The 27,963-nt window shown below is 36.7% G+C and overlaps 1 protein-coding gene across 1 annotated transcript; it reads left to right on the forward strand.

Moving 5' to 3' along the window:
- The first annotated feature begins 14,227 nt into the window (after positions 1-14,227).
- On the forward strand, positions 14,228-16,455 carry LOC149192396 (non-specific phospholipase C2-like). Its single transcript, XM_089404578.1, has 3 exons — positions 14,228-15,610; positions 15,706-15,882; positions 15,990-16,455. Exons 1-3 carry the CDS (start codon positions 14,506-14,508, stop codon positions 16,310-16,312), a joined length of 1,605 nt encoding a protein of 534 aa, XP_089260704.1. The 5' UTR covers positions 14,228-14,505; the 3' UTR covers positions 16,313-16,455.
- The last annotated feature ends 11,508 nt before the right edge of the window (positions 16,456-27,963 follow it).

A 27,963-nucleotide genomic window follows, 5' to 3' on the forward strand; every position in this document is an offset into this window, starting at 1 on the left:
GAAAAGGAACAAGAAATTTTAAAAGAAGAGGATATACTCTAGGAACAAACCCTAGATAAAGAAGAAATGAATCCGACCATATCTTATAATGCATTGGCTGTAATTACCACTCCTCAAACTATCAAGATAGAAGGACATATCAAGAAGAAAAAGGTAATAGTGTGATTGATTTGGGAAGTACCCATAATTTTATTCATTGTAAGATAGCAAAGGAATTAAATTTCTTCCTATATCCAGCACCAAAGTGTCAAGTGATGGTTGCAAGTGGAGGAACCATAAGTTGCTCTGGAAAGTGCCATAATATCAAGCTATCCATGGGAGAATACGTATTAAATAGGCCAATGCTTTCCATTCCAATGGGTGGTGTTGGTGTTGTACTAGGAGTCCAATGGCTACAACCCTTGGGTACAATAGCTTTTAATTTTCAAGAACTTTTCATGAAATTTTGTGCGGAAGGAAAGGAAGTTGAATTAAGGGGTATTGCAGGGAAATCGGGAAATATAATCAGCTCTAACGGTATGACAAAGCTTCTAAAGAAGGAAAAACGATGCATAATTGCACAATTATGTTCTCTAAAGATTCCCACATTGAAATAATCTATTTCTCCATATCTCTAAAAATCCTTGGACAATCATTCCAAGGTATTTGAGACTCCCAAAGGTCTCCCACCTATTCATGATCATGATCATGCTATTCATTTGATTCCAGGAAGTGTTCCTCCAAACATCAGGCCGTACAGATATCCCTATGCCCAAAAGAGTGAAATTGAATGTATGGTTGCAGAAATGCTAGAGGCTGGTATAATTCAACCTAGTCAAAGTTTTTTCTCTGCTCCAGTAGTATTGGTGCACAAGAAGGACGGATCATGGTGCATGTGTCCAGATTATAGGGAGCTCAAAAAGCTCACTATTAAAGATAAATTTCCCATTCCTGTCATTGATGAATTATTGGATGAATTGCATGGATCAATTTACTTCACCAAGTTTGATCTTCATTCAGGATATCATCAAATCAGAATGAAGACTGAAGACATTCTGAAAACAACATTTAGAACTCATAAGGGTCATTATGAATTTTTGGTCATGCCTTTTGCCCTTACCAATGCACCTTCTACATTTCAAGGTTTGATGAATTCCATTTTCAAACCCTTCCTTAGAAAATTTGTGTTAGTATTTTTTGATGATATGCTAATCTACAACAAGTCTTGGAAGGATCATGTTGAACATGTTGACAGGGTGCTCAAATTATTGGAGGAGAAACAATTATATGCAAAAAGCTCCAAATGTTTCTTTGGAATACAAGAGGTGGAATATCTGGGTTATATTGTATCTCATGAAGGTGTTAAGGTAGACCCTAGCAAAATTAAAGCCATTAAGGAATGGAAAATCCCCACATCCATAAAGCATCTGCAAGGATTTTTGCGGTTGACAGGGTATTATCTCAAGCTTGTTAAGAATTATGGGAGAATAACAACACCTCTAACAACATTATTGAAGAAATATGCATTTTCATGGACTCGAGAAGCAACAAAGTCTTTCAAACATCTTAAAGAGGCAATGTGCCAAGCACACGTCTTAGCTACGCCGGACTTCACAAAATCCTTTATTGTGGAATGTGATGCTTCAGGAAATGTAATTGGTGCTGTTTTAATGCAAGATGAAATACCCATTGCTTTCGAAAGCCGTCCAATCAAGGGAAAGTATTTACACAAAGCTATTTATGAGAAGGAAATGTTGGCAATACTACATGCACTTAAGAAATAGTGACACTACCTAATGGGAAGACACTTCAAGGTAAAAACGGATCATGATAGTCTTAAATACTTTTTAGAACAAAGATTATCCTCTGAATAGCAACAAAAATGGGTCACAAAGATGTTGGGTTATGACTTTGAAATCATCTACAAAAAAGGGAAGGAAAATGTTGTGGCAGATGCACTTTCAAGAAAGGATGAGGATGTGGAAGCATTGTTGTGCGCCATTTCTATTTTCCAACTAGATTGGATAAAGGAAGCAAAGGAGGAATGGAAGAATGACGAAGAAGTGTGGGCACTCATTCAAAAGATACAATAAGATCCCAGTACATCTTATACATTTAGCTGGAAAATGATTTGTTATGGTACAAAGATTGCTTATACCTATGTAAGAATTCCCAACTCAAACAAAATATTCTTATGGAATTGCACACTTCTCCCTTAGGAGGGCACTCATGATTTTTAAAAACTTACCACAGGGTTAAGAAGGAATTTTTTTGGGATGGCCTTAAATCAAATATTCAAAAGTTTGTGGCGAAATGTTTGGTTTTCCAACAAAATAAAGTTGAAACAATTAAGACCCCAGGTCTATTACAACCTTTATCCATTCCAAGCCAACGTTGGGAGGAGGTTTCAATGGATTTTATCACAGGTTTACCCAAGTCCGAAGGAAAGAGTGTTATCATGGTGGTAGTTGAAAGACTTGCCAAGTATGCACACTTTTGTGCATTATCACATCCATTTAAATCCAATACTGTTTCTACTGCATTTATGGAAACAATTCAAAAGCTACATGGAAACCCAAAGATTATTGTAAGCAATAGAGATCCCATTTTCACTGGAAATTTTTTGACAGAATTATTTTCTTGTCTTGGTACTCAGTTAGCTCATAGCTCATCTTATCATCCTCAATTTGATGGGAAAACTAAGATAGTAAACAAATGTTTGGAAGGATATCTTCGTTGCTTTGTATCTGATAAACAGGCACAATGGGTCAAATGGTTGCCTCTGGCTGAATGGTGGTATAACACTTCCTTCAATACTGCAGCAAAAATGACCCCATTTATGGCATTTTATGGATATCATCCACCATCCATCACATCATATTTAAGAGAAAATTCTAAGGTTCAAGCAGTTGATTATCACATCGAGCATCAACAACAAGTTCTCCAACTCTTAAAGGATAACCTCACGTTGGCGCAAAATAGAATGAAACAACAGGCAGATCAACATCGCAGCGAAAGAAGTTTTGATGTAGGTGACTGGGTATTCCTATGGCTACAACCATATAAACAAATGTCCCCTCAAACAAGCTAAGAAGGATAATAAATTATCACCAAAGTATTATGGTCCATACAAGGTGTTGCAAAAGATTAGTATTATGGCATACAAATTGGAGCTTCATGTAGCTTCCCGAGTGCACCCAGTTTTCCATGTTTCATGTTTAAAGAAGGTTATAGGTGATAATCTCCCAATTCAAACAATATTGTCAGAACTTGACGAGGAAGGAAAAATCATATTGGAACCAGAAGCAGTCACAGGAACAAGAACTCGACAACTACGAAATTGATCAATTTTAGAGTATCTCATCAAGTGGAAGAACTTATCCGCTGAAGATTCCACATGGGATGATGAGAATTTTATACAAAAGCATCCAGAACTACTCAAGCATTGAGGACAACGCTTTTCGGAAAGAGAGGGGCATGTTAGGCCCCTATAATACTAGTGATTCCCCCATTACTATTGTCATCGTATCCCTTATTATTATTATTGTGCCCCTATTGTCCCCATATTGTTATTAGTATGACCCATAGAAACCCACTATTGTTATTTTTGTGCCCTTATGTTATTACTGTTATGTCGGCTTGATTATATTGTGACCCCTTAAACTCCTATATATAGAAGGGAGGTTTAGTCATTTGTATCATCCAAGAATTGTTCATTTGTGTAATGTAAAGGAAGTTGCCCCCTTGAAGAGGCTGAATTCTAAGGTGTTGATCTATCTTTTCTATCTTTTTGTGAGTTGGTTTCCCAACATATACAAGACTATCTAGTGGATCATGTCTGCGCATGGAAATGCGGGATACCTGCATGCAACTTGGTACAAGCCAGACTTGTGTTTGTAATCTTGATCTCCTTGTCTATGAACAACTTAGTATCTTCATAGATGTGCAAGCTCTTAGACACTTGCTTGACCACATCTCCAATTGCACTCTCAATGGTGTCCTTTGACCCTGCGCTCTTGGAAGTTTTACCTGTATTGCTCAGAGACTGATGAACATCTGTGATACCTAGAGACAAAGCAAAACTCATGGCAAGAAATTTTTCAGTTGAAAACCAAAAGCAACTTGATGAATGACATGCAACACATTTGATTGACTGACTTGGAAAATTGCACAGATTTCTCTAGGAGAGGTTAGGAGACTAGCTGTAAGGTCCTCGGAGGTGCGGTGCGGTTGGGCATCGGGTGACCGTGCACGCGCGCGTGATGGGCGTGCGATAGTGCAACGGGCGGGTGCGACAAACCGGTCGTGCGGAGGAAATGCGACGTTCCTGCGAGCTATGTGCGACGAAACCGTGAACAATGAAATTACGACACTTGAAAGTTTGCGATGGTTTATACTCACGTTTGGAGGATTGTTATGAGGGGTTGGCCGACACACCATGGTGGGCAGGCCGACTTGAAATAAGCCTTGAACGGGGGTGTGCGTAGGGGTGTATGGGCGGTCGGCTGGGCAGCCCACCCACGCACTAAGGTTCATATATATGCTTGAGCGTAGAGCGTTCAAACATCATCCAACTTTGCACTTCTATCTTCGCTCTTGGAAGAGTCTCTTGTGCGCAGTTTTGAGGGAGATGAGTGCATAGCTCATGCGCTCCCTTTGGTAGTTCGCACTTGGTGAGAGCACTCTTGGTGAGAGGTGGATGCGTTGGGCAAGGCGTGCCCGAGGTGATCGTGCGAAGGTGTTTGTGCGACAACTTGGCGTGGGTGTCTTGACGACTCGGGTGAGCGTCCGCCCACTGTGAAAGTGTGCACGAAGGTGAAACGGAGGTTGGAACCGAAGGTCGTAGAGTTGGGCAGGCAGAACTACGTGCTGTGCACACGATTTGGGCGTTTGTCAAGAGTTGGCTAGCGGGACTACGTGTGGGCAGGGATACACGGTTTGGGCGTTTGCGACCAAACGAAGAGCGAACCGGCGAAGACGTGCGACGAGGTGAACGACGGGTTGGTGAGTCGTGCGGCGACCGTGCGGAGGTGCCAACGAGCTGGGCAATCGAGTTTGCCGAAGTTGTGAAAATTTGGCTAAGTGTAAATTTGGGGTTTCCCAAGGACTTAGTCTGTACATTGTAAAAATGAAGATTATATAATATAATGATTCGGCCAGACTCATATTGCAGGGAGTTGCCCCTCCCTTTATACTGTTGTGCATTTCTCTTGGTTAATGTTGTTGATAATGAATGTGTATGGGTGTTCATTGGTATAAAGGCTAAACACATAATAATACTTGGTTGCGAAACACAAACTAAGTAGGAGAAAGTGAATTAGACGTAGTCCACGAACATAAGTATTGGTGAAAAGAAAGTGTTCGGTGGTGCCGCACCTCACTATAAGCGGTTGGAAGACTACCGCAGGTGTAGGGGCGTGACAGGTGGTATCAGAGCTCGTGTTCGGGTTGATGATGAAGTGTTGATCCCATTGCACTATCGTGACAGGTGGTATCAGAGCTCGGTTGGAGCTGGTGAGCAAGGTTGCCCGTGACAAAGTGCAGGTGTGGATGCACTTGACAGTTGATGACAGTGGAAGCAGGTACTTGCAGGTGAAGGAAGATAGTTTCACATACAAGTGGAACAAGGGCCGGTTCATGGTTGCAGGGAACTTGGTGAAGCTGGTGAATGGTGAAGCAGGTTTAGCAGAGGTGAAGCTTAGTGCTTGGACCAAGCTAAACGACAAGGCATGGCAGGTTTGAAAGAATGCGAAGGGAAGCTCTTGCTTACCTTATACAGGTTGAAGAGGTTAAAAGAAGAGAATCCCCAGATTCGAGAGAAGCTTGTAGTCTTGGAAAAGAATGTTGAAGATGAACTTCTTCAACTTGGATGGACAATGGAGCAAGATGAAGTTGCAGATTGTGCAAACAAGGAAGAGGAAGTCGTGGTGTTTGAAGATGTTGCAGACATGATAACGATGGAGGATGAACTTGAGATTGACCAAGTTGGACCAGGATCGTGCAGTTTGCAGACATGGATAAATGAGGAAGAACCTCATGATGATGATGAAGGGCAAGGATTGTTGATTGTTGCAGGACTTGTTGGGGTTGTTTGTGACCTTATGGTAGAAGGTACAAAGGCCCTTGACAAGGGAGGAACATGATGATCGTTGTGGAAGAATGGGTCATTCTTTAGCCATATGGAAGATTGGTTAAGTGCCCAGCATGACTCATGGACATATTGAGGATGGCACACACTTGAGGTATGATGATGATGCTTGGGTGGACTTCTCATGGCCGAGACCAAGAGATAGTCTTGGTGGACACTTTGGTGGAGGAGCTATGATGGAGGGACTCATGACATGATGATATGGTTGGGTGACCGAGTTCACTAGACCGAAGATAGTAGACTTGGATGAGATGATCGATTGTTATGATGGGTCTACTTGGTTGGACTACATGGGCAACTTAGTCATGGACATTAGGTTGGAGGCATGGAGCATGGCAGTCTTATGCAGGGACATTATGCGGAGCACTTGTAGAGGTGTCACTTATGGGCATCCAATGAGGAGTGCCAAAGCAGGGATGTTGTGCAGGGTGATTTGCTAGTGTGACATGGAGACTTATTACTTATGAGCTGATGGAGAGGTTGTACACTCTTGTGCAACAAGACCATGGACTTGGATGGAGTTGTGAGTAGATTGTGGAGCCTTCCTACTACATGGAGAGCTAAGGCATCTTGCAGAGACCTTTGGGCCGAGACTTGTATGCTTGCTGAGATGTTGGTTGGAGATGACTCATGGAGCTCATGATGAAATGAGGTTGTGACTTTTAGGGACTTCATACATGGTGGACTTAGAGGATTTGATGCATTAAGGAGCTGAGGTCAGAGACTTTGATGCAGTATGGGATGCATACTTTCAAAGTACATGTATGGGCATGGCTTGGAAGAGTGACTTGATGTGGATGATCGATATGAGACACTTTGGAGTGATGGAGTTACAATGATGGTGATGCCTTGGTGGCAACACTTTGGCATGGGTTGAGCCGAGACTCAACTACTTTGGACAGCATGTTGCAGATGAGATGAGGGCTACTTCATGGACCTGAGCATGGCTTACACTTATATGGACATGGATTCTTGATCGAGTTGAGGATGTGACGGGATGTTTTGAGAAACAACTGATGATGGCATGAGGATGTGCATTCTCATGGTTTGAGCATGATAGTTGGATTGGCCATCCGACTAGTTCAAACATGGGGGCTATAGCATGTACAGAGATGTGTTAGCATTGTGTTGGAGTATCATGGCAGCAGTTCACATGATGACACATGATGAGGTCGACACGGGATGTTGCAGTGGGCATGTAGCTTGGATGGAGGGACCAGCCTTCCATGGTGGAGCAGCATGTGGAGATTGTGACAGGGTGATCGATGATCATGGATTGAGATGATCTCTGATGGATGACATACCGATGAGGTGTATACCTTGGTATGGTGATCTTGGTGACAGATGGTTGCCGAGGTGAGACATGGTGGAGACAGTGGTTCTACATATGATGCAGTGATAGTTGCAGTATGTGGAGGAGTTGACATCATGGATGATCTTGGTGGATGGCTACCAGGATGGTATGTTGTCGAGGACGACAACGATTTCAGGTGGAGGAGGATGTAAGGTCCTCGGAGGTGCGGTGCGGTTGGGCGCTGGGTGACTGTGCACGCGTGTGGGACGGGCGTGCGATAGTGCGACGGGCGGGTGCGACGAACCGGTCGTGCGGAGGAAATGCGACGTTCCTGCGAGCTATGTGCGACGAAACTGTGAACAATGAAATTACGACACTTGAAAGTTTGCGATGGTTTATACTCACGTTTGGAGGATTGTTATGAGGGGTTGACCGACACACCATGGTGGGCAGGCCGACTTGAAATAAGCCTTGAACGGGGGTGTGTGTAGGGGTGTATGGGCGGTCGGCTGGGCAGCCCACCCACGCACTAAGGTTCATATATATGCTTGAGCGTAGAGCGTTCAAACATCATCCAACTTCGCACTTCTATCTTCGCTCTTGGAAGAGTCTCTTGTGCGCAGTTTTGAGGGAGATGAGCACATAGCTCATGCGCTCCCTTTGGTAGTTCGCACTTGGTGAGAGCGCTCTTGGTGAGAGGTGGATGCGTTGGGCAAGGCGTGCCCGAGGTGATCGTGCGGAGGTGTTTGTGCGACGACTTGGCGTGGGTGTCTTGACGACTCGGGTGAGCGTCCGCCCACCGTGCAAGTGTGCACGAAGGTGAAACGAAGGTTGGAACCGGAGGTCGTAGAGTTGGGCAGGCGGAACTACGTGCTGTGCACACGATTTGGGCGTTTGTCAAGAGTTGGCAAGCGGGACTGCGTGTGGGCAGGGATACACGATTTGGGCGTTTGCGACCAAACGAAGAGCGAACCGGTGAAGACATGCGACAAGGTGAACGACGGGTTGGTGAGTCGTGCGGCGACCGTGCGGAGGTGACGACGAGCTGGGCAACCGAGTTTGCCGAAGTTGTGAAAATTTGGCTAAGTGTAAATTTGGGGTTTCCCAAGGACTTAGTCTGTACATTGTAAAAATGAAGATTATATAATATAATGATTCGAGCATACTCATATTGCAGGGAGTTGCCCCTCCCTTTATACTATTGTGCATTTCTCTTGGTTAATGCTGTTGAACATGAATGTGTATGGCTGTTCATTGGTATAAAGGCTAAACACATAATAATACTTGGTTGCAAAACACAAACTAAGTAGGAGAAAGTGAATTAGGCGTAGTCCACGAACATAAGTATTGGTGAAAAGAAAGTGTTCGGTGGTGCCACACGTCGCTATAAGCGGTTGGAAGACTACCGCAGGTGTAGGGGCGTGACACTAGCTGCTAAAACTGCGCAGAGCACAATCTAGGCTGCCAGTGAGTTCACTGACTACTGAAACTACACAGAGCATAGTCTAGCTTGTCCTACTAAGGACTGGAACTGCGCAATGCACAGTTTCAGTCAACATGACTGCAACCCAGGAAATTGCACTACGCAATCCCGGGGGCCAACTGGGGCACTACCTCTCAAAATTATGCAAAGCACATATTGGGAGGCCAGTGTGAGGCAAACTCTATGCAATTCATGTCAGAAAGGCGAGGACTTCCATCCCAAAAATGTGCAGTGCAAGCCGGGCAAGGCAACTCAGACCTGCCGACGGGCGACTGAAAATAGTAAATACTGAATGCATGTGAAAATATGGTGCATAAATGAGTGAATGAACATGCATGTGATTACAGTCAGTGTAGGATTCAGTAAAAAGGGAAAATGATGAAGTGTGTGAAGTGAGTTGCCGCAACGATGTCCGTTAATGCAAAAACAATGTCATGCATGTGACAGTGAGGAAATGCAATGCAAAACTTGAAACAAAACTTCTACAAGCTAATATGCATTAAAACGACAACAACCATTTAATAAAACCAAGCAAACAACATTCACACAAATCGAAATGTAAAAAGCGACAGAAAAGCAGCAAAAGACATGAAAAGCAGACTTACCTGGAAAAAAGTTATGCTGAGTGTGCCAAAGGTTCCTAAATGCCTTGGGAATGCTAGAGCTCCAAGATCGAAAGTGAGGAGTGAGATCTGAGGCGTCGAATAAATATTTTTGACAAGATCGAGGCTTATGAAGCGCATGCCACGATTCTAGGAAAAAAGGACACTTGGCGGGAGGTTTTTAAAATGGATTTTGTATGTAACTCCCAACAACTAAAAATAGGTCCCTAAAATCTAGGTATGGTTTTTTCCTTTTTCCTTTTTTTCTTTTTCAAGAAAAATTGCCCATGCATGCAACGCAAGATTGCACAGTCTTGGAGGGAATTGATCAACATGTGAGCACATGCAATGGTCAGCAAGCCTTGGGATGACTTCTGCACAGTTTCTGGGCTGAGTGGCTCTGGCTACCCCTCAAGCTCTGCGCAATTTCTGGACTAAAGCCAAGGCTGCTAGCTAGAACTGCGTAAATTCTGAGATCAAGCCCGGTGATGGGTTGCTCGGCACAATTTTCTTGGGGAAGGCAGCTTGTGTGCTCTGCGCAATTCTGGAGAGCAGTGCTGGCTGCCAGGATGCACTATGAAATTCTGGAGAGAAAGGTTCGTTTCCCTTGATTGATGTGCATTTTTCCAATTCAGCATAAGAACCAGTTTGAGACCAAGTCATGGGAGGTCAGCTTGCGGTGAAAGACAAACAAGCTAGCGAACACAAGTTGTTATGCCAAAGAAACTCCACTGAAAGCATAAGTTCCTAGGCAGTGCAAGACATGATGTTAAGGATGGTTGGTAGGGAGGCTCCAAAATGAAGTTAAGGAGAAATTTTGGAGGATGGTTGTAGCTGCTACAACAGGCAGTAAACACGAAAGAAAATCACTAAGTAAATAGATAATGAAATATACATGGTGGCCTCGTGGTTTATGTCCTTGATTTCCAAAAATATTACATGATGGTGTATAAATTTATATTAATTGATAATACTTAGTTTCAAATGAGCCAAATCCATAACTTTCTAGCATTGGCTAGATGGATATTGAGATGATGTCAAATCATGCATTTCTTTTAAGAACATATACGTAGAATAAGTGTCTAAGGCATATACCACTTATACATAAAATTCCAACCCATAATATTTGAGATTCTCTTTGTAACAATATTAAGGTTCTAAATGGAAAAATAACAACATTCATCGAATGAATTTGCTTCTAAGAATGATTGAAGTTCTAAATGAAAAAATAATGCCATTCTTACAATGAATTTGTTTATGCTATTAGAAAGTAATTCATAAAAAGAGTCATTACCAATTATGTAATTCTTTAATAAAACTTTAGTTCATACAATGAAACCCTTGAAATCAATATAGACTTTTAAAGATCCTGGTAATTTTTGTGGTGGTGTAAATATAAAAATACGATAAATATAAAAAATAGTCAAATGACTATAAACACTACTTTTGAGGTGTTTTAAGGCCTTAGTTCATCATCTTTACACAAGACAACATCCTTTATATATTCTCTACTTAAAATTTCATGAAACCCAAACCAACATCCATGACAATAGGACTAAACCAAATATCTCTCTCTTAATGACTTTATTATACAAGTCAATTATTCCTTGAATCATACGTAACTTAGATAACATTGCATATTGACAAAAAGATTCGATAAGTCTTTAACATCACAAGAAAAATTTGTGAGTACGCAATTTTTTGTCGTAATTCTTTTGTTTCATTACTTTGTTGATTTTAATAGTTTACATCCAAGCTTAAGGTAATGATCACTTGTAATGGGTCTTTTCTGATAAAAAAAATCCTGTACTATATATTACAAACATATGAACATTTAAACCAAAACATTGTAATATTTTGATTTTACCATCATTGTGTTATTTTATAACAATTTTCTTTTAGAATTTAGCTCTAATGAGGAAGTGAGCATTATTAATCATTTTAATTTATCTTTCAAACAATTAGGAAATCAATTTTCTAATATACCATTAACATTAGTTACTTATAAAAGATTTTACTTTAAGGAATCAAAATTTGGTATTGGTCTTAGTGATTGATATTTGAATATTATCCTTGGATAAGGTTTGTCATTTGAATTTGAGCTAATTTTGACACTGCATGTTAATTAGTGGTTGATCGACCAAAACGTAGATCACCTCATTATTAAGTGAAGTGCTTGGTTGACACTAGGTAACCAACCATTCTATTAAGAGCTTGTTTTTTCTATGCTCAATACTTAAAAAAAACTACACATTGCATATATAATAAATGCAATGAATTAAAGATGCACATGTTAAGAGGGCATTTTCTAGTAGCATATCAACTAATTCAACTAACTTTAGAAAGGATCACTAACTTACATGGTGCTCACAAACTATTTGAAGTCCTTGTATTTGTATTTGGGGAAGTTAATGAATTAAGTACATATGTGCATCCTTAGCTGAACCACAAGCAAACCTTGCCATGAAAACAAAATTTTCAGTTAGATCTAAATACACCACCATAAATTGAAATGGGTATTTAGACTTGTAAATAATCCCACAAACCGACGGTACTTGAGACGTTACTTCCACCCTAAAAAGTTTGTGCACTTCCTTCCATAGTTTGAGCTAACAAATGACTATATTTTCCATAGACCAACAAGCCCTAATGACAATAAATAACAAAATGATTGGAATATGTAACGGAATTCCTATTCCCATCGCTCCACAAAAATCATTAAAGAAGCATTGATTGTAAGGAACAAAACTTGCATTTAAAGAAAACATTGAACAATACCCATAACGAATGATATAACCAATTATGTGTTTTCCTCCAACATATTGTGTCCAAGAACCTACTAGATTTTCAAAAATTCAATGTGAAGAATGACTATGATGCATAGAATGTTAATCTTCACTCTCCTCCACATGCTAGGCTCTAAAACCCAAGAATGTTGTTTGTATCACTGACACAAGTATGCGAAGGATTACCAATTTTCAATAAAAATGCTTTAAATAAAATAAAATAATTTTGACCAAACCTATAATAAGGGGAAAAAATATAAACTAATTTCATTCAAAATTAATATATGTTTTTACATAGACATAAAAACAAAACACATATTGCATTTTTTTCTTTTATTTTTTTGTGACTAGAAGAATTGGCAGTGACCCAACCTTGTGTAGGAATTTTGGGTAGCTTGGAAGGTATTTCCGAGAAAAGGAAACCCACCAAAAGTTAGTTGGTTTGGAAATTTACCCAAAATTGGGTTTTTGGACCTAAAGCCGTGGGTTTGGGACCTAAGAAATTAATTGTTTATTCTAAAGGGTTAAGTGAGTGAAAACACTAAATATCTAGTGTTTTGGCGTAAGAAACCCTAAAAGGAAAACTATAAATAAGAGCCAAAGGATAGGCTCATTGTACATCAAGTTAGATGGACTTCACTTGTGGAGATCATTTTCCCTAAAGTAGTTGCTATAAGGAGGGCTATGATCCCTGGTATGAGAGTCATATAATTGTTTATTGAAGGACTAATATAACAAGTTTTGGGCCATCTAAATATGTGTACTTAATTCATTTCATTGTTGTTATATTTCCGTTGTGCAAAGTGCTTTGGGTTGAACACTTTTAGTGTGTATGTGTGCTATTTTAGCCATAGACTAGACATAGGGTGTAAGTGAAATTTCAACACAAGGCTGGGAGGCTCATACTATCATGACATAGGGTCGATTGTAATCGCCACTACTATAATGACCTCTAGGTGAAACCATAAATAGCCCACACATAGTTCATAGGTTAATTGGAGGGATTTGAACCTTGTATATCTTAGTTTATCTAGCACTTCATATTAAGACTCCCAAATGAATTACTCCATATGATTTAAAACACATATTATATTAAAATGAATTAAAATTTAATTAACTTAATTTCTTTAATGAATTTATATTTTTTTAAATTAAATAAACTCATTTAAACTAAAAATAAAAATTTATTTTTTAAATTAATACCAATTTAGATACTAAATTGGTATATAAAATTCCCTTAGTTTTAAGATTATAAAAATATATATTTCACTATATTTAAAAATAATTATTTATATAAAAATACATACTTTTTTTTTAAATAAACAAAATTCTAAAAGTAAAATTTTAAAATGTTCAACATAAAATATATATCGTAGAAAATAACACATTCTCAAAGTAAAATTTCATCGCAAAAAATCTCGTTAATATTACTTAGTATTTAATACTAAGTTGTAATCTATCTCATTTATATTTTGGTAATAAAACCAACATATAATTAAAATTATCCCAGGCAGATTATTATTCAAATGACCGTTAAATTAATGCTTCAGAAAAATCTGAACAGCATAGGTATGGCCATTGTCGACATCAACTCGCTTCATCGAAAACATGTGGTGACCGTACGGTAAGATTTTGCAAGATGAGTCATTTCCGATCTTTCATACACCACAAATCTGTTTCGTTCGTCTTCAAGTTATGATTAAAGTTAGAGATTTACGAGAAATTAAAGTTAAAGTTACTATTATGGAATGTGATATTTACGAGAATCTGAGGTTGATGTTTATGCAAGGTGTGTTAATGTAAATCGGCAATCGATGCTCAGGTGGTCCGGGCCGTCACGTTACGCATTTATTCATTTTCCCGTGATTGGCAAACCTTTCTCCACCTTCCAATGTCTAAAACATACATCTATTTAAAAAAATAAAAAATAGTATCGTAAGTGCAGCCTTTGCCGGTTCACTGAGATAAAAAAAAAACGATATCTGCACATGATTCACCCACGGTTTTGCCCACTGTTCGATCGATTCCCTGAGTGCCGAAGGCATGCCTGGCCAGCATTCGCAACTGACAGGTCCCAAGCTCGGGTCCCATTCACATTGCCTCTTGCCTGCTAGCGTCACCCAGCTTTCCTCCTCACATCTCAACCTGCTCCCCCTTTGTCCATTAAATACTGTCAGAAAAAGCGATGCGCCTGACTCCAGCTGAACAAAGAGATGAAAGGCAAGAGCTGCAAGGGATCGATGGCGAGATGCGCTACATTGGCTTTGATTATGTGCTGCGTGCTGCCTATTGTTTGCGCAGGGAGTTCTAGCATTAACGGCCCCATAAAGACAATAGTCATTCTTGTTATGGAGAATCGATCTTTCGACCACATGTTGGGTTGGATAAAGCGGCTGAATCCACAAATCGATGGGGTCACCGGCCAGGAGTCGAATCCCATATCCACCACCGATCCCAATTCTGCGAGTCTTTTCTTCAAAGACGAGGCAGAGTATGTGGATCCGGATCCGGGGCACTCGTTTCAGGCCATACGAGACCAGATTTTTGGCTCCGAGAACACCTCCGCGGATACTGCACCCATGAACGGATTCGCCCAGCAGGCGACTTTCTTGGGGGGACCCAACATGTCTCAGACTGTCATGAATGGCTTCAGACCCGAGGTTGTTCCCGTATATAACACTCTCGTAAGTGAGTTCGCGGTATTCGATCGGTGGTTTGCTTCGGTACCGGCCTCGACTCAACCCAACAGACTCTACGTTCATTCTGCGACTTCCCATGGAGCCACCAGCAATATCCCCAAGCTGTTGGCCAACGGATACCCGCAGAAAACCATCTTTGAATCAATAGACGAGTCGGGTTTGTCGTTCGGGATTTATTACCAGAACATCCCGGCCACTCTGTTCTACAGAAATCTCAGAAAACTCAAGTATATTGGCAATTTCCACTCCTACTCGGCTCAATTCAAGGACCATGCCAGGAATGGGAAGTTGCCCAATTATGTGGTTGTGGAGCAGCGCTACATGGATTCCAAGCTCTTCCCCGCCAACGACGACCATCCTTCGCACGATGTAGCCGAGGGCCAGAAATTCGTGAAGGAGGTGTACGAGACGCTCAGATCCAGCCCTCAGTGGAATGAGACGTTGTTCCTTATAACTTATGACGAGCACGGCGGATTCTTCGATCACGTTCCCACGCCTGTGAAGGATGTCCCTAGCCCCGACGACATTATCGGTCCCGACCCCTTCTTTTTCAAATTCAACAGGTTAGGGGTTCGAGTCCCCACTATCATGATTTCGCCATGGATTGACAAAGGAACAGGTTTCGACTCTCTTGGCGCTATCTTCTTCCCTTCATCCATAATTCGATTATTTTCCATAACATTGAGTATTATATTAAATAAATTGTTGCTGCAGTGGTACATGGGGCTAACGGACCATATCCATCGTCTCAGTTTGAGCATTCATCCATTGCTGCAACAGTCAAGAAGTTATTCAATTTACAATCCGATTTCCTGAGCAAGAGAGACGCCTGGGCTGGAACTTTCGAAGTTGTCGTACAGAAGCGCAGCAGCCCAAGAACAGACTGCCCAGGTTCTCTAGGACCTAACAAATCTTCTTCTCACCATAACTAATTGTTGATCGAATTAGGCTTCTGCCCAAACTTAGTGGTTTCGATCTGGTTTTTTATGGCCTTGCAGAGACACTGCCGGACCCTCCAAAGATAAGGCAGAGCGGAGCGAACGAGGAAGCGAAGTTAAGCGAGTTTCAGGAGGAACTGCTGCAGCTGGCGGCTCAATTGAACGGAGATTATACTCTCAGGAGTTATCCAGAGGAGATCGGGAAGAAAATGAATGTGAGAGAGGGTAACAAATACATGGAGGACTCTGTGAGGCGTTTCTTTGAGGCAAGCCGATTGGCTAAAAGGCTCGGAGCTGATGACCATGAGATTGTAAAGATGAGACCTTCTCTCACCACCAGAGCCACCAGTGGAGGATCAACCTCCAAGACCACCCACCCCTAGTGCTACACATATAATTACATATTATACAGATTCTGATTCTATGGCATATAAAACAGATGAATGCTATGGCATATAAAACAGATGAATGTAACTCAGTCCTTTGGAAATAAAAATCCGTATGAAAATCAGTGGATTACTTTTTATTGGTCCGCTTTTCTTCAAAAATGTTAAAGAGTTCCCTGGCGCTGCTAATTTTAACTGTGATATGTTTTCGTTTATTAGTTATTTGGGATTTATTTTGATTGAAAGAATGGTTTATATCCGTATTCAAATTTTTGCTATTGAGTTATATTGTTTTCATGTAAATTTGTTGTAAATAAACACTGTTGTATTCGCTTCTGGGCTTATAAACTTTTTGTAAACTATTAAAAATCTGGTCTGAAAACAACAATCTTCTTCTAGCTAAGGTCGTGGAGGCGGCGTAGTGGTAAAGTCGGCCTCGTCATGACGGACTGGTCTTGTGTTCGATCCCGAGCAAGGTCGTAGCTCGTCGTGCGAGTAGTTAGTCTAAACCGGGCCAAGCCCACTACCTTTTCCCCGGATGCGGGTGTCTAATCCGAATAGCAGGAGGGTACAGCTAGCACGAGGAGGCCACATGGCCAACGCTAGCTGCCACGAGTCAACCGAACGCGGGAGGAGGTCTGGCAGGTTGGCGAGTTTAATGTTGAAGCCTTCACGCTTGAGTTCATTCGCATTAATGCGAGTAGACGGTGACTGTAAGGAGCATTCATGGCGCTCGGGGTTCAAGAGCAAGCCATGGAACTTAAGGAGGCGGACTGGTATGGGGAGCGACATTCTCAGCAAGCTAAGTGTAGGAACACTCTCTGGCCTCTGGCGATTTTGGAGTTTAGGAATTGGCTTGGGGCCACGGAAACTCCGGTTTTCTACTTCCTCATGGCCAGAACCAGAGAGAGGCAACCATGCCGAAGAGGAAGGGGTCGTGGAGCACCAGGTCGCCCTCCTGCAGCTGCAGAAGCGCATCACCATTGTTGTTGTCAATATTGTTTCCGCAGAGCCGGAATTCCCCATCTGCAGGCATTCTCGTTCCTGGACTCTGATGCCCCGCCTGAGCAATTGCCAAGGCCGCTGGTGCTTCCGGCTTATGGCTCAGCCATCTTCAGGCTGGGCAATCTCAATGTCCACATTTCAATTCTCTTTATTAGAAGAGCAGAAGAGGAACACGATGACAGCAGAGTTCCTACTTCTGCAAATATGGAGAATATGGCAGGGGAACAACTGGGGGAAGCAAAGGGAAAGGAGCCAATTCAAGCAAAAGCACAGGATGCGTCGACGTCTAAAGCTGGAGAGGACTCGGAAGAGGAGCTGGTGGGCTGGGGATACCCGATTGTGGAGATGGAGCCGGAAGAAACGGAACTAGCAGACTAATTTCTCTAGTCATTCACATGCCAGGTTCATTTTGATGATTTTGGGTCTCGGTCATATGGTCATGTCCTATAATTCTCTGTCTGGTTCGAGTCTTGAGCGTGGGTCTAGTAATCTTTATACAGGTCATGCTCTGTTTGTTACTAAGTTTTTCAGTTGTGTCTGGGAGTTCGCCAATTCTCAATGTCACCCCTGCGTGGGTTGTTCTGCTTCAGTCTCGGCCCCTGCGTGGGCACTGTCAAAGTTAAACTCTGTTTTTGAGGTAGTTTTGGGGCAGCCAATGCTTAGAGCTTGAAATTCTCAGCTGCTTACCACAGAGCCATAGTTGGCCATGGAAAACTTGTTTCTCTGCTTGTAATTTATTCATGTATATAATATAATACCCTAGCGTAGTTTTATGGAGAAAAAAAAAAAACAATCTTCTTCTAGCTCTTTTACAAAGAAAAAATAAATTGCGTATTCATTCCCAAAGTCATTGAAAATTGATACATGTTATCTTGAACTATCTAAAACCGAAATGCACGTATTCGCACTAACTAAAAACGAAGGAAATGCTACTTATTATTAATTTAATGAAAATGACAGCGTAGAAATAATAGATCTTTCTGACAACTAAACAATGAGTAGTACCACCGACTTGGCACTACTGTACTGTGGAGACTAAACAATGAGTAGTACCACCGACTTGGCACTACTGTACTGTGGAGACTTGCTGGCTCTTTTCCGTAGAGATTTTTAAGTCGGCTTTATTTAAAATTTGACGTGAAAAGGAAATTCTGAAAAGAAAATTTTAAAGGGTTGAATATATATATATATTAAAAAGAAATTCATAAATTTGATTTTTAAAATATATATATATATTATTTTATAACATATTAAATTTTTTATTTAAACTCAGGTTAATTTGAGTTTGATAAAAAAAATTGTAAATTTTTTTATATTTTAACATTCCAGATTGAAATTTATTATTTTTTAACAATAATTTAATTAAAAAAAAGCTCAAACTTACATTAAATTTTTATATGTAAAAAATATTAAATTAATATAAACTATATAAATGACTTGTTTTCTCTTTATAATTAAATTTAAGTTTTAACATTATTATATAAAATAAATATAAATGTTTAAAGTGTAACACAATACTTTTCTTTATAATCCAAATATTATATATTCTTATTATCACTTTCTGTATTTTATTATATATTCTTATTATCATTTCTTATATTTTATTATGTGGATATAACCAAATTCCAATATGAATAATTTACATATAAATTTCTACTCTATTATTACATAATAACATATTTGGAAAAATAAATATGAATAATAATATATTTATTCATAAAACCAATAAATTTAAGTAATATATGTAAAGTTTTATTTTATATCATAATATATTTATTAATAAAATACAAGTTTAATTAATTTATTTTCTAAAGCATATGCTTATGAATTAGGCTATTTTCCCTTTGTTCATACATATAAAAATTTTAAATTTTGTATGCTTTAATATATATTAACTTTTTCTCTAACACTTTAACATTCTATTTTTTTACATCTAAATTTAAAAAAAAAATAAAAATTACTTATAATTTATTTTCTATATGCTATCAAATAAAACCGTAAATATCTGGTAAAAACCGTAAATATCTGGTAAATATCTTAAAAACATTATTAGATCAAACTTACATTACAAAATTTTCCATTATATTATTTATATTTAAAATAAACCACCAAAACAAATTACTATATAACACTAATTAGATTAACCAACAAACATTTACTCAACTACCAACCTTTTTAATCTGACCCTCAAAAATCATAAACTTCCACTGAAACTGCAATGCAAAATCTGCACGTAAAGCTGCAACCAAATATAATATTTCATTTAAATGGGATGCAATAAAATACGTAAACGGCATGTTACAATTTTTTTTTTAATATGTTAATCATGTTTGGTGGGCAATGCAGGATCTCTGCACGTAAAAAAAGCTTGAGAGGAGGTTGCAAACAAAATATTTCATCCAAATGGCATGATGTTGGATAAATATAATTATTTCATAAAATACCACGAAGGTAATTAATTATGTTATAAGGTTCCACCGACTAAGTTTGCCATTTACATTATTATGGGTAGATTTGTTACGAAGACTTCGCTTGAAGAATGCTATATTTTAACCAGAGAATAATAATAGAAAAACAATAAAATATTAGGTAGATTTGTTACAAAGACTTGACTTGAAGAATGCTATATTTTAATCCGATAATACAAAAAGTATGTATATATATATATAGATAGAGTATAAGTTATCTCATAATTTAAATTTAAATTAGTATCATTTAAATTTATAAATAACTTTGTTATATTTTTATAATTTTTAAATCAACTTAAATATTTATAATTTTCAATTCATAACTTATTAAATATATTTTTATATTGGTTAATAGTGTATTAAATAAGAATTATAGTATAATATAAAAATTAAATGTTATATTTTAAAATAATAATTATTATTATAAATTTGATATGAGTAAAAATTGAATTTTATAATAATCTAAATTATAATTATATATATGAAAGGTGAAAAATGTCAAACTTTTGATGAGTGACTATCACTTCAAAACCCATCTATTTGAATCGAATATATATATATATATATATAATTTTGAATATTATAGTTTACATGATAAAAAAGCTTTGAATAATCTCTGATGAACTCATAATATTTAAAAAAACAAAAAAACAAAAAACTTTGAATATCACTTAATGTAAACTTTAAATCCATAAAAAAAAATTGTTTGTTATATAACGAACCTTGTATATAACTATAAAACTTTTGCAGGGTAAGAAGATATCAAGAGACTTCTTTGAAATGTTTGTTTCTACTTGGATGATATTGTTTCTCATCTGTGTAGGGGAGAAATACTTCCTGATATCAAGAGACTTCTTTGAAATGTGTGTTTATACTTGGATGATATTGTTTCTCATCTATGTAGGGTCGAGAAATACTTCCTCTCGAACTCTAATTCTGAACAGACAATAATTATTCATGTGATTGTTAATGACCCACCAATTCCTCAATCTCTACTTTCTCATACTTCACCTTTGTCACGAATCATTATATCAAATTGAAATGGATGTTATAAGCACAGCAAGATGTCTATGGTTATTGAAGGAATTGCCAATGCTTATAAGGTTTTCTAAACTATTTTTGGACTATATTTAGATTGACATCCATTCATTTTTGCAAAGTTGTTGGTATTGGTATACTCTCAAGATCACCAATTCCTCAATTTTCACTTTCGCATACTCCACCATTGTCACGAGTCATTATTAAATTGAAATGGATGTTATGAGCTCAAGGAGATGTCTATGGTTATGGAAGGAATTGCTAGTGCTTATAAGGTTTTCTAAACTATTTTAGGGAAAGGGGGTAGTTATTCCAGTCTAATAGCATTTATCTATGCCCTTTCCATTGTAAGCTAAGAAAGTAGACATGCCCTACGCGTGGGAAAGAAACCTAATCGCTACAGGTGAGCATTTCCAGCCAGCTATGCTGCAGTTCTGGTGGAAGGTTTTTTCAGTATTGTAGTTCAGAATAGACCTTCTTAGATTATGTACCCGGGGGTGGTAATGATAAATTGGAACACCTACTACGGACGGCTTTGAATAGTAACTAACTATAAGTGTTTGCGGGGTATTCATGCCATAGCGTATCGGTTCGTCTTGCCGGCCTTACGAACCTATTATTCTTTCCCACCGACACTTCTCTTCTGGCTGTATTTCAGGCTTCAAGCCGGGCCTTATAGCCTGGCCCATGCTATGTCAAGTGTAATTAGGTCCTCTCACTAGCTAAACTCTCAAACCGATACGGAAACATCGGATTATTCATGGACTATATTTGGATTGGCATCGGTTTGTTTTTGCAAAGTTTTTGGTGTTGGTGTACTCTCAAGATCATGTAGGTGTTGATGTTTTTACTAGGTGGATCTTCTTGAAAGAGTGGTGACTTGGGTGGTTCAATAATGCTAAATAGAGTTATTTTTTTACTAACGGTGTGTTTGGTCTTAATATATGGCTTTTCCTATGAGAGCGTGGTGAACCTCCGGTCTCAATACAACAATTTGCGTTGCTAGTCCAATTGGACATTTTTTTAATGATATTCATGATAGGGGAAATGGTCTTAGTAACTCTTGTATAGATGATGTTTTTACATGGATAGCCTTCTTGAAGCTATGGTTTTTACTGTTTCTGCATGGATGGCCTTCTTGAAGCTATGGTTTTTACTATGTTGATATTTCTGGGGAGTTTTTTTATGAGAAATGGACTCAATGGTGTATCTATCTAGTTTTTCCTAAATATGTTTAGTGCTATCATCTTGTATAAGACCTTAGCTCCCAAATCAGTCATATTGAGTTCTTAATAACTCTGTGTTATCTATGTAAAATTTTATTATTATTAATAGAAAATCTTGTATTAATTTACAAAAAAAAGAAATATCATAATGAATTTATGAATAAATGAGGAATACACTCACAACCATTATAATTATCTTACAAGTTGATGAAAAGTAAGTCAAAACCATATAATTTTCATAATTTCACTTTTACTTTCGAAACATTTTTTATGAATACAAAGTCATCCCTTCCAGCTAAACAATGTGTACAAACCCATCATGACATTTATGGGTTTTTATGATTCATCCACATATAGGTCTACCCAATAACGGAGCAACAAACACAAGAGGTAGGCCAAGTAGTGTTTGGTCTAGATCAAGACATGGTGTCAATCTTCATAAGAGCCAAGTAACCTCTTCAAAATTGAGGTATTTCATGTGAGCATATAGTTCAATTTCTCCCTAGTAGAATTTTGGGTCCCTTGAGTGAGCCTGGTAACCTTTTCAAAACTGAGGTTTTTCATGTAAGCATATAGTTCAATTTCTCCCTAGTAAAATTTTAGGTACCTTGAGTGTGTTTGTTTATATCATTATTTAATTATTGCTCTCTTCATAACTAAGATATTGAATCCTTAAAATTTATTTTTGTGTATTTAATTATCACATCATTGTTTAATTATTCCCTTCTTTCACCACTAAGATGTTATAAACCTAAAATATGATTGTTATTAATTCTATACAAATTTAATATAATCTAAATTTTTAATATAATTTAATTAAAAGATTATTTTTTAGCTTAAAATTTTGATCTTTAGTTTTATTTGGGTTTTTTTTAAGACATTAAGAGATGAATTAGATTAGATTTACATTATAGTTTGTGAAACAAAAAGATGAAAGACAAAAACAAATGTTCAACACTTAAAAAACCATGAGATCATAAAGATTTAAGGCGTCATATAAGATTAAAAACCAAGTAAAATTGGCTTCCCTATGGTGTATTTAAGTGTATACACTTGTGCGTTTAAAAATGTATACTTCGTGATATGTATTTTCCAAGATGATGACTTTGGAATGTGGAGGTGCTGCGCATCAAAGTGAAAATAATTTAAGTATCACTTTTTCTTTAAATAACATAAAATCTAAGGAAGGTTAAGTATGTTGATCTCATAATTTTAAAAATTATGTTTCTACATCCGTGTCTTAATGAGGATATTATATTATGTTGATCACAACTCTCGATTAACTGTTGAACTTTAAATTCTAATATTTTCCTGGTTTTTTAGGTACAATGTCGTGGTGTGTATTTAATGTAGGGGCATTGAATTATTCCTACATGTTAACTCTTGTTGCGGTGCGGGTAAAATTAGGATGTAGTCATCAATGAAGTTTGAGGTACTCAGTCTCATTCTTATTTAATGATTGTAAACTCTTTGAGTTTCTTGATCCATGATTTACATGAGGTATTTTGGGATGTTGTATCCTTTATCTCTCATTCGATGACGTGTGCACTTCTCAAGAATTGATTCGATGTATTTAATTGTTGATGGGGCCACATGAACGTGGTTGGGATGATACTTGTAGCTTTTAATTGGTTTGATAGAAGGTTTGAAAATACATTATTTGGCCTTTGCTCATCTATTGAGCTTTCATTTCTTTATGGGAAGTTGTTGTTGGGCAGTATGAGGATGGATCTTAACATTATACCATTTTTCCTGAGAGAATAAGGTGTTTTACTTGTGAATAAAAAAAATCACACTTAATTTTTAAGAAAATAGAAGACAATACTAAGAGAAGAAATCACACTTAATTTTTAAGAAAATAGAAGACAATACTAAGAGAAGAAAAACAAAGGAGGAAGGGGACAAAGAGGAGGAAAAATGAAACAAAAAAGAAGAAGAGTAGAGGAGTGTTAAAAAAAAAGAGAAAAAGGGACTACACATATTAGAGTGAAATTCTAGTACATTTTTTGATTTAGAAGCCGGAGAACTCATAGTATTAACCATTTCTTTTATCAACGTTTCAAATCCCAATTGGGATCCATCACCAAGACAAACTTGAATGAAGATAGTAGAAGAACTTTAATGAGGGTTTAAATAGTTTTTAATAGAGATATGTCTCCTAGTATATGTTGACGGTTTGTTTAAATCATTTTATTTATTTATTTTATTTTTTTAATAAATGATAATTATTAATTAATTATTTATTTATTTATTTATTCAAAATTATAATAACACGTTTATTATTTGAGTTTATATATATATAAATTAATAATAAGTGAATAATTTTAATTTATTATTATTAATAATAATATTAAAAAATAGTATTTAGTGTATTAATATATTACATATTTAAATATTAAATATTAATATTAATAATAATATTAATGTTAATGTATCAATAATGATTAATAAATAATAGTAATAATAAATAGTGATAATAAAAATTAATATGTATTAATAATAATGATAATTAATAATTAATGATAATATTAATGTATTAATAATAAATGATAATTAATAATTAATGATAATATTAATGTGTTAATAATAATTATTAATTAATAATTAATAACTAATAATTAATAATAAATAATAATAGTAATGCTAATGTATTAATAATAATCGATGATTAATAATTAATAATAGATAATTAATAACTAATAACTAATAGTTAATAATAATATTAATGAATTAATAACTAATAAAAATGATAATAATAATGTTAATGTATTAATAATAATTGATAATTAATAACTAATAATTATTAATAATTAATACCTAATAATTACTAAGTTAATGTATAATAATTATTAATTAATAAATAATTATTAATTATTAACTAATAAGTATTAATAATATTAATGTTAAAGTGTTAATAATAATTAATAATTAATCACTATTAATAATATCAATGTTAAAGTGTTAATAATAATTAATAATTGATCACTATTAATAATATCAATGTTAAAGTGTTAATAATAATTAATAACTAATATTTATTAATAATATTAATTTTAGTGAGTTAATAATAATTAGTAATCTTACAATATTAAATTAATGTATTAATAATAATTAATAATTAATGACTAGTAATTAACAATAATATTAATGTTCTAATTAATACCTAATAGAGAAGCAACTAACCACTGATTGCTAGAAAAGGAAAGAGAAATTTACCTGCTAAGCTCTACCTGAGATGTACTGTCGTTCTTAATCTTTCTGATTAAGGGAAGCCAGCTACCACTAATCTCAATACCATTGTCTCTATTGAGATTATGTGGATGTTTGATAATTTCAAGAGCTTCTCTGATCTTCCGCCTATGATGTTTATCTTCACGAGCGATAATTGAAGCACTTTCCAAGCAGACATGGTGCTTGGTTTTTGAGGAATGCTCTGCAAGAGCTGAGGTTCGAGACCTTTCATTCCTAATGTCAGCTCCATGTTCCTTGAATCTAGTCTGCAAGGATCAACCTGTTTCGCCAATGTAAGAATCTCTTTGATAGAAAATAACTACACTCGAAGAGGAAATAGAGGAGAATAGAGAATAATAAAAGAGGAAAAATGGAGAAGATGGTTCCAACAAGCAATTCAACAAAACTGTTATTTTAGAGACTATTGGGTAGAAAATCCATAACTATTCAAATATAGATTGAGAAGAGAATAAGGAAATATTGGATAGAAAAGGAAAAGAAAGAGATGTATAAGAGGAAAATAACTAGAGTAGGGAGGAGAGCTTTGCAACCATAGTTCAAGAATAAAGAACCAAAATAAATAGGTTGTGCTTTTTTGTTTGTTTATGTTTCTAAACCACTTTAGGTTTGGTTGAGGCCAAAACCATTACATTCTCATCTTTAGTACTTGAAGAAAAGAATCCTTGATGTATGTTGTGAATAGTGCATGAAATCCCATTGAGGCGCTTAGGCATAAAATTTATGAAATTAGCATTTTAAAATATATATAATTAATTGTGTGGAATGAGTTATTCCTTTATGTGCTTGTTTTTGTTTTAAAAATATGTGTGCACTTCCTACATTTGTTATACTCCATGAATGTAGATTGGTAGCATATTGTGGTTATTGTTTGCACGATATTTCAAGATATATCAATTGGTATCAAGGAAGGAAGATTCCTATTGTAAATTGCAACTCCAAGAAAGAGAAGGTAGGCTAGGTAGATGTTGTTTTTTAGTGCAACTCCAATGTTTGAAGAGTAGAGTTGTAGGGGAAGGAACGAACAATTCCAACTGGTGGTTTGGTATGTGTTGTTAAGGAGTTGAAGGTGGACACAATAAAATGGGAAATTTATACCATTAAGTGGAGAAGTGAGGGGCATATCTATATTTTTCTCATGATTTCTAAGCGCTTGTTATCCTTAGATTTGTTTAGGGATAAAATAACTCTTTTCGATTTTGAAGAATGAAGGGAAATTTTGATTTTTTAGGAGGATAAAGGAAGCTTCAATTCTTGTGAAGTTCTTAGGTAGAATTGTCAAGAAAATATCAAGACAAAAATAGTTATAACAATGTATTGATTGGGGAGAACAATTGAAGGGGTTAATGTGAAGAAAATCCAGTGAGGAGAAAGTCAATACCTAAAAAATTTCTTAGGAATGGATATGGGCCTCACAAAAGAGAAGGTAAGGAAGATATATAGGAAACTAGGGGTCATTGAGGAGGCCTTAGGATTTAAAACAACAAATGGAAAGCTTAAAGGAGAGGCCATAATAATTAAATTCAAAGTTGAGAAGGAATTGCAAGAAAAAATTTAATGGTTGTTCATAAGAATTACAAACTTGGAGAAGGCCCAAAAAGAAACAGTAAAGGAAGTACCCTAAAATCAAGGCACAATATTAAGAGGACAAAATGATGAAGCCACTATGAATTGAAAAGCAACAAACTTAAGAAGCTTTCCACATAGACCAACCATATTTTCATGTTGAATTAGAGAAGAGAATAAGTGAATACCTCATAACAACTAAAGGTGACAAAGGATATAGTGATGCTATTAAGAGCATCATTTCTACATGTGAATAAGGTGAATTATTAGAATATGTTTGTTGGGCAACCCAAATTTTATTTAGTAATTTTTGTGTGGATGAATGTTAATGCAAATAAGATAGCACCCAACCAGGGGTTGCAAGTGAGAAACACATTGTTGAGTTGGAAAAATTGAAAGAAAGAATAGAATATGTGAGGGCCTCCCAACAATTAAGGAGGTTGACGAAGGAGTCAGTGATGGTGTTCAGAGCATAATTTGTGCATGTGAATAGGGTGACATATCGGAAAATGTTTCTTGAGGAACCATGATTTTGTCTAATAATTTGCTTGTAGGTGAATGTGCAGGAAAATAAAGTAGCACCCAACTAGGGGTTTGAGGAGCACATCGTTGAGTTGGTAACATTAAAATATGAAGAATGCATCTATGTTGAGATAAAAAAGGAAGAAGAAGCCCAAGTGGAATTGGTCCATGTCAAGGGTGAAACTATTAAGTTAGAAATAGTGAGAGAATGTAATCCATGAGGAAACTGCTAAAGTTGAGTCGAATATCAAGGTGGTAGTGATAATAGGATCTAAAGAAGATCATAATAAGGAAGGTTCCAAATTTGAAGTCAAGTATGAAGCTGAATATTTATAAGAAAAGAAGGTGAAGGAAAATCTCCAAGTAATGGAGATGAAAAAAATTGATAAGCAACAAGTTTTGGAATGCTTACCATAGTGCAAAAATAGTTTTTTATGCATTTGAAGATAGAAAGTACCTAGAGGACATGCCCATGAGGGAAGTGGATTTAATTAAAAAAATTCATCTTTATGAATGTGCAAGTGTGTGGAAGGAATAAGTATCCTTGTCATTGTTTGAAGTGAATAAGAGGACA

Source organism: Pinus tabuliformis, chromosome 2_2 (genome assembly GCF_031772625.1).
Source record: "Pinus tabuliformis cultivar Carrire ecotype Pingquan chromosome 2_2, CPIR1, whole genome shotgun sequence".
In the NCBI taxonomy this organism is placed as follows: Eukaryota; Viridiplantae; Streptophyta; class Pinopsida; order Pinales; family Pinaceae; genus Pinus; species Pinus tabuliformis.

Coding starts and splice junctions, on each gene's coding strand:
- LOC149192396 (XM_089404578.1), top strand. CDS start 14,506: ATGAAAGGCAAGAGCTGCAAGGGATCGATGGCGAGATGCGCTACATTG. Junction 15,611..15,705: donor ATGGATTGACAAAGGAACAG/GTTTCGACTCTC, acceptor TTGTTGCTGCAG/TGGTACATGGGGCTAACGGA. Junction 15,883..15,989: donor CCCAAGAACAGACTGCCCAG/GTTCTCTAGGAC, acceptor ATGGCCTTGCAG/AGACACTGCCGGACCCTCCA.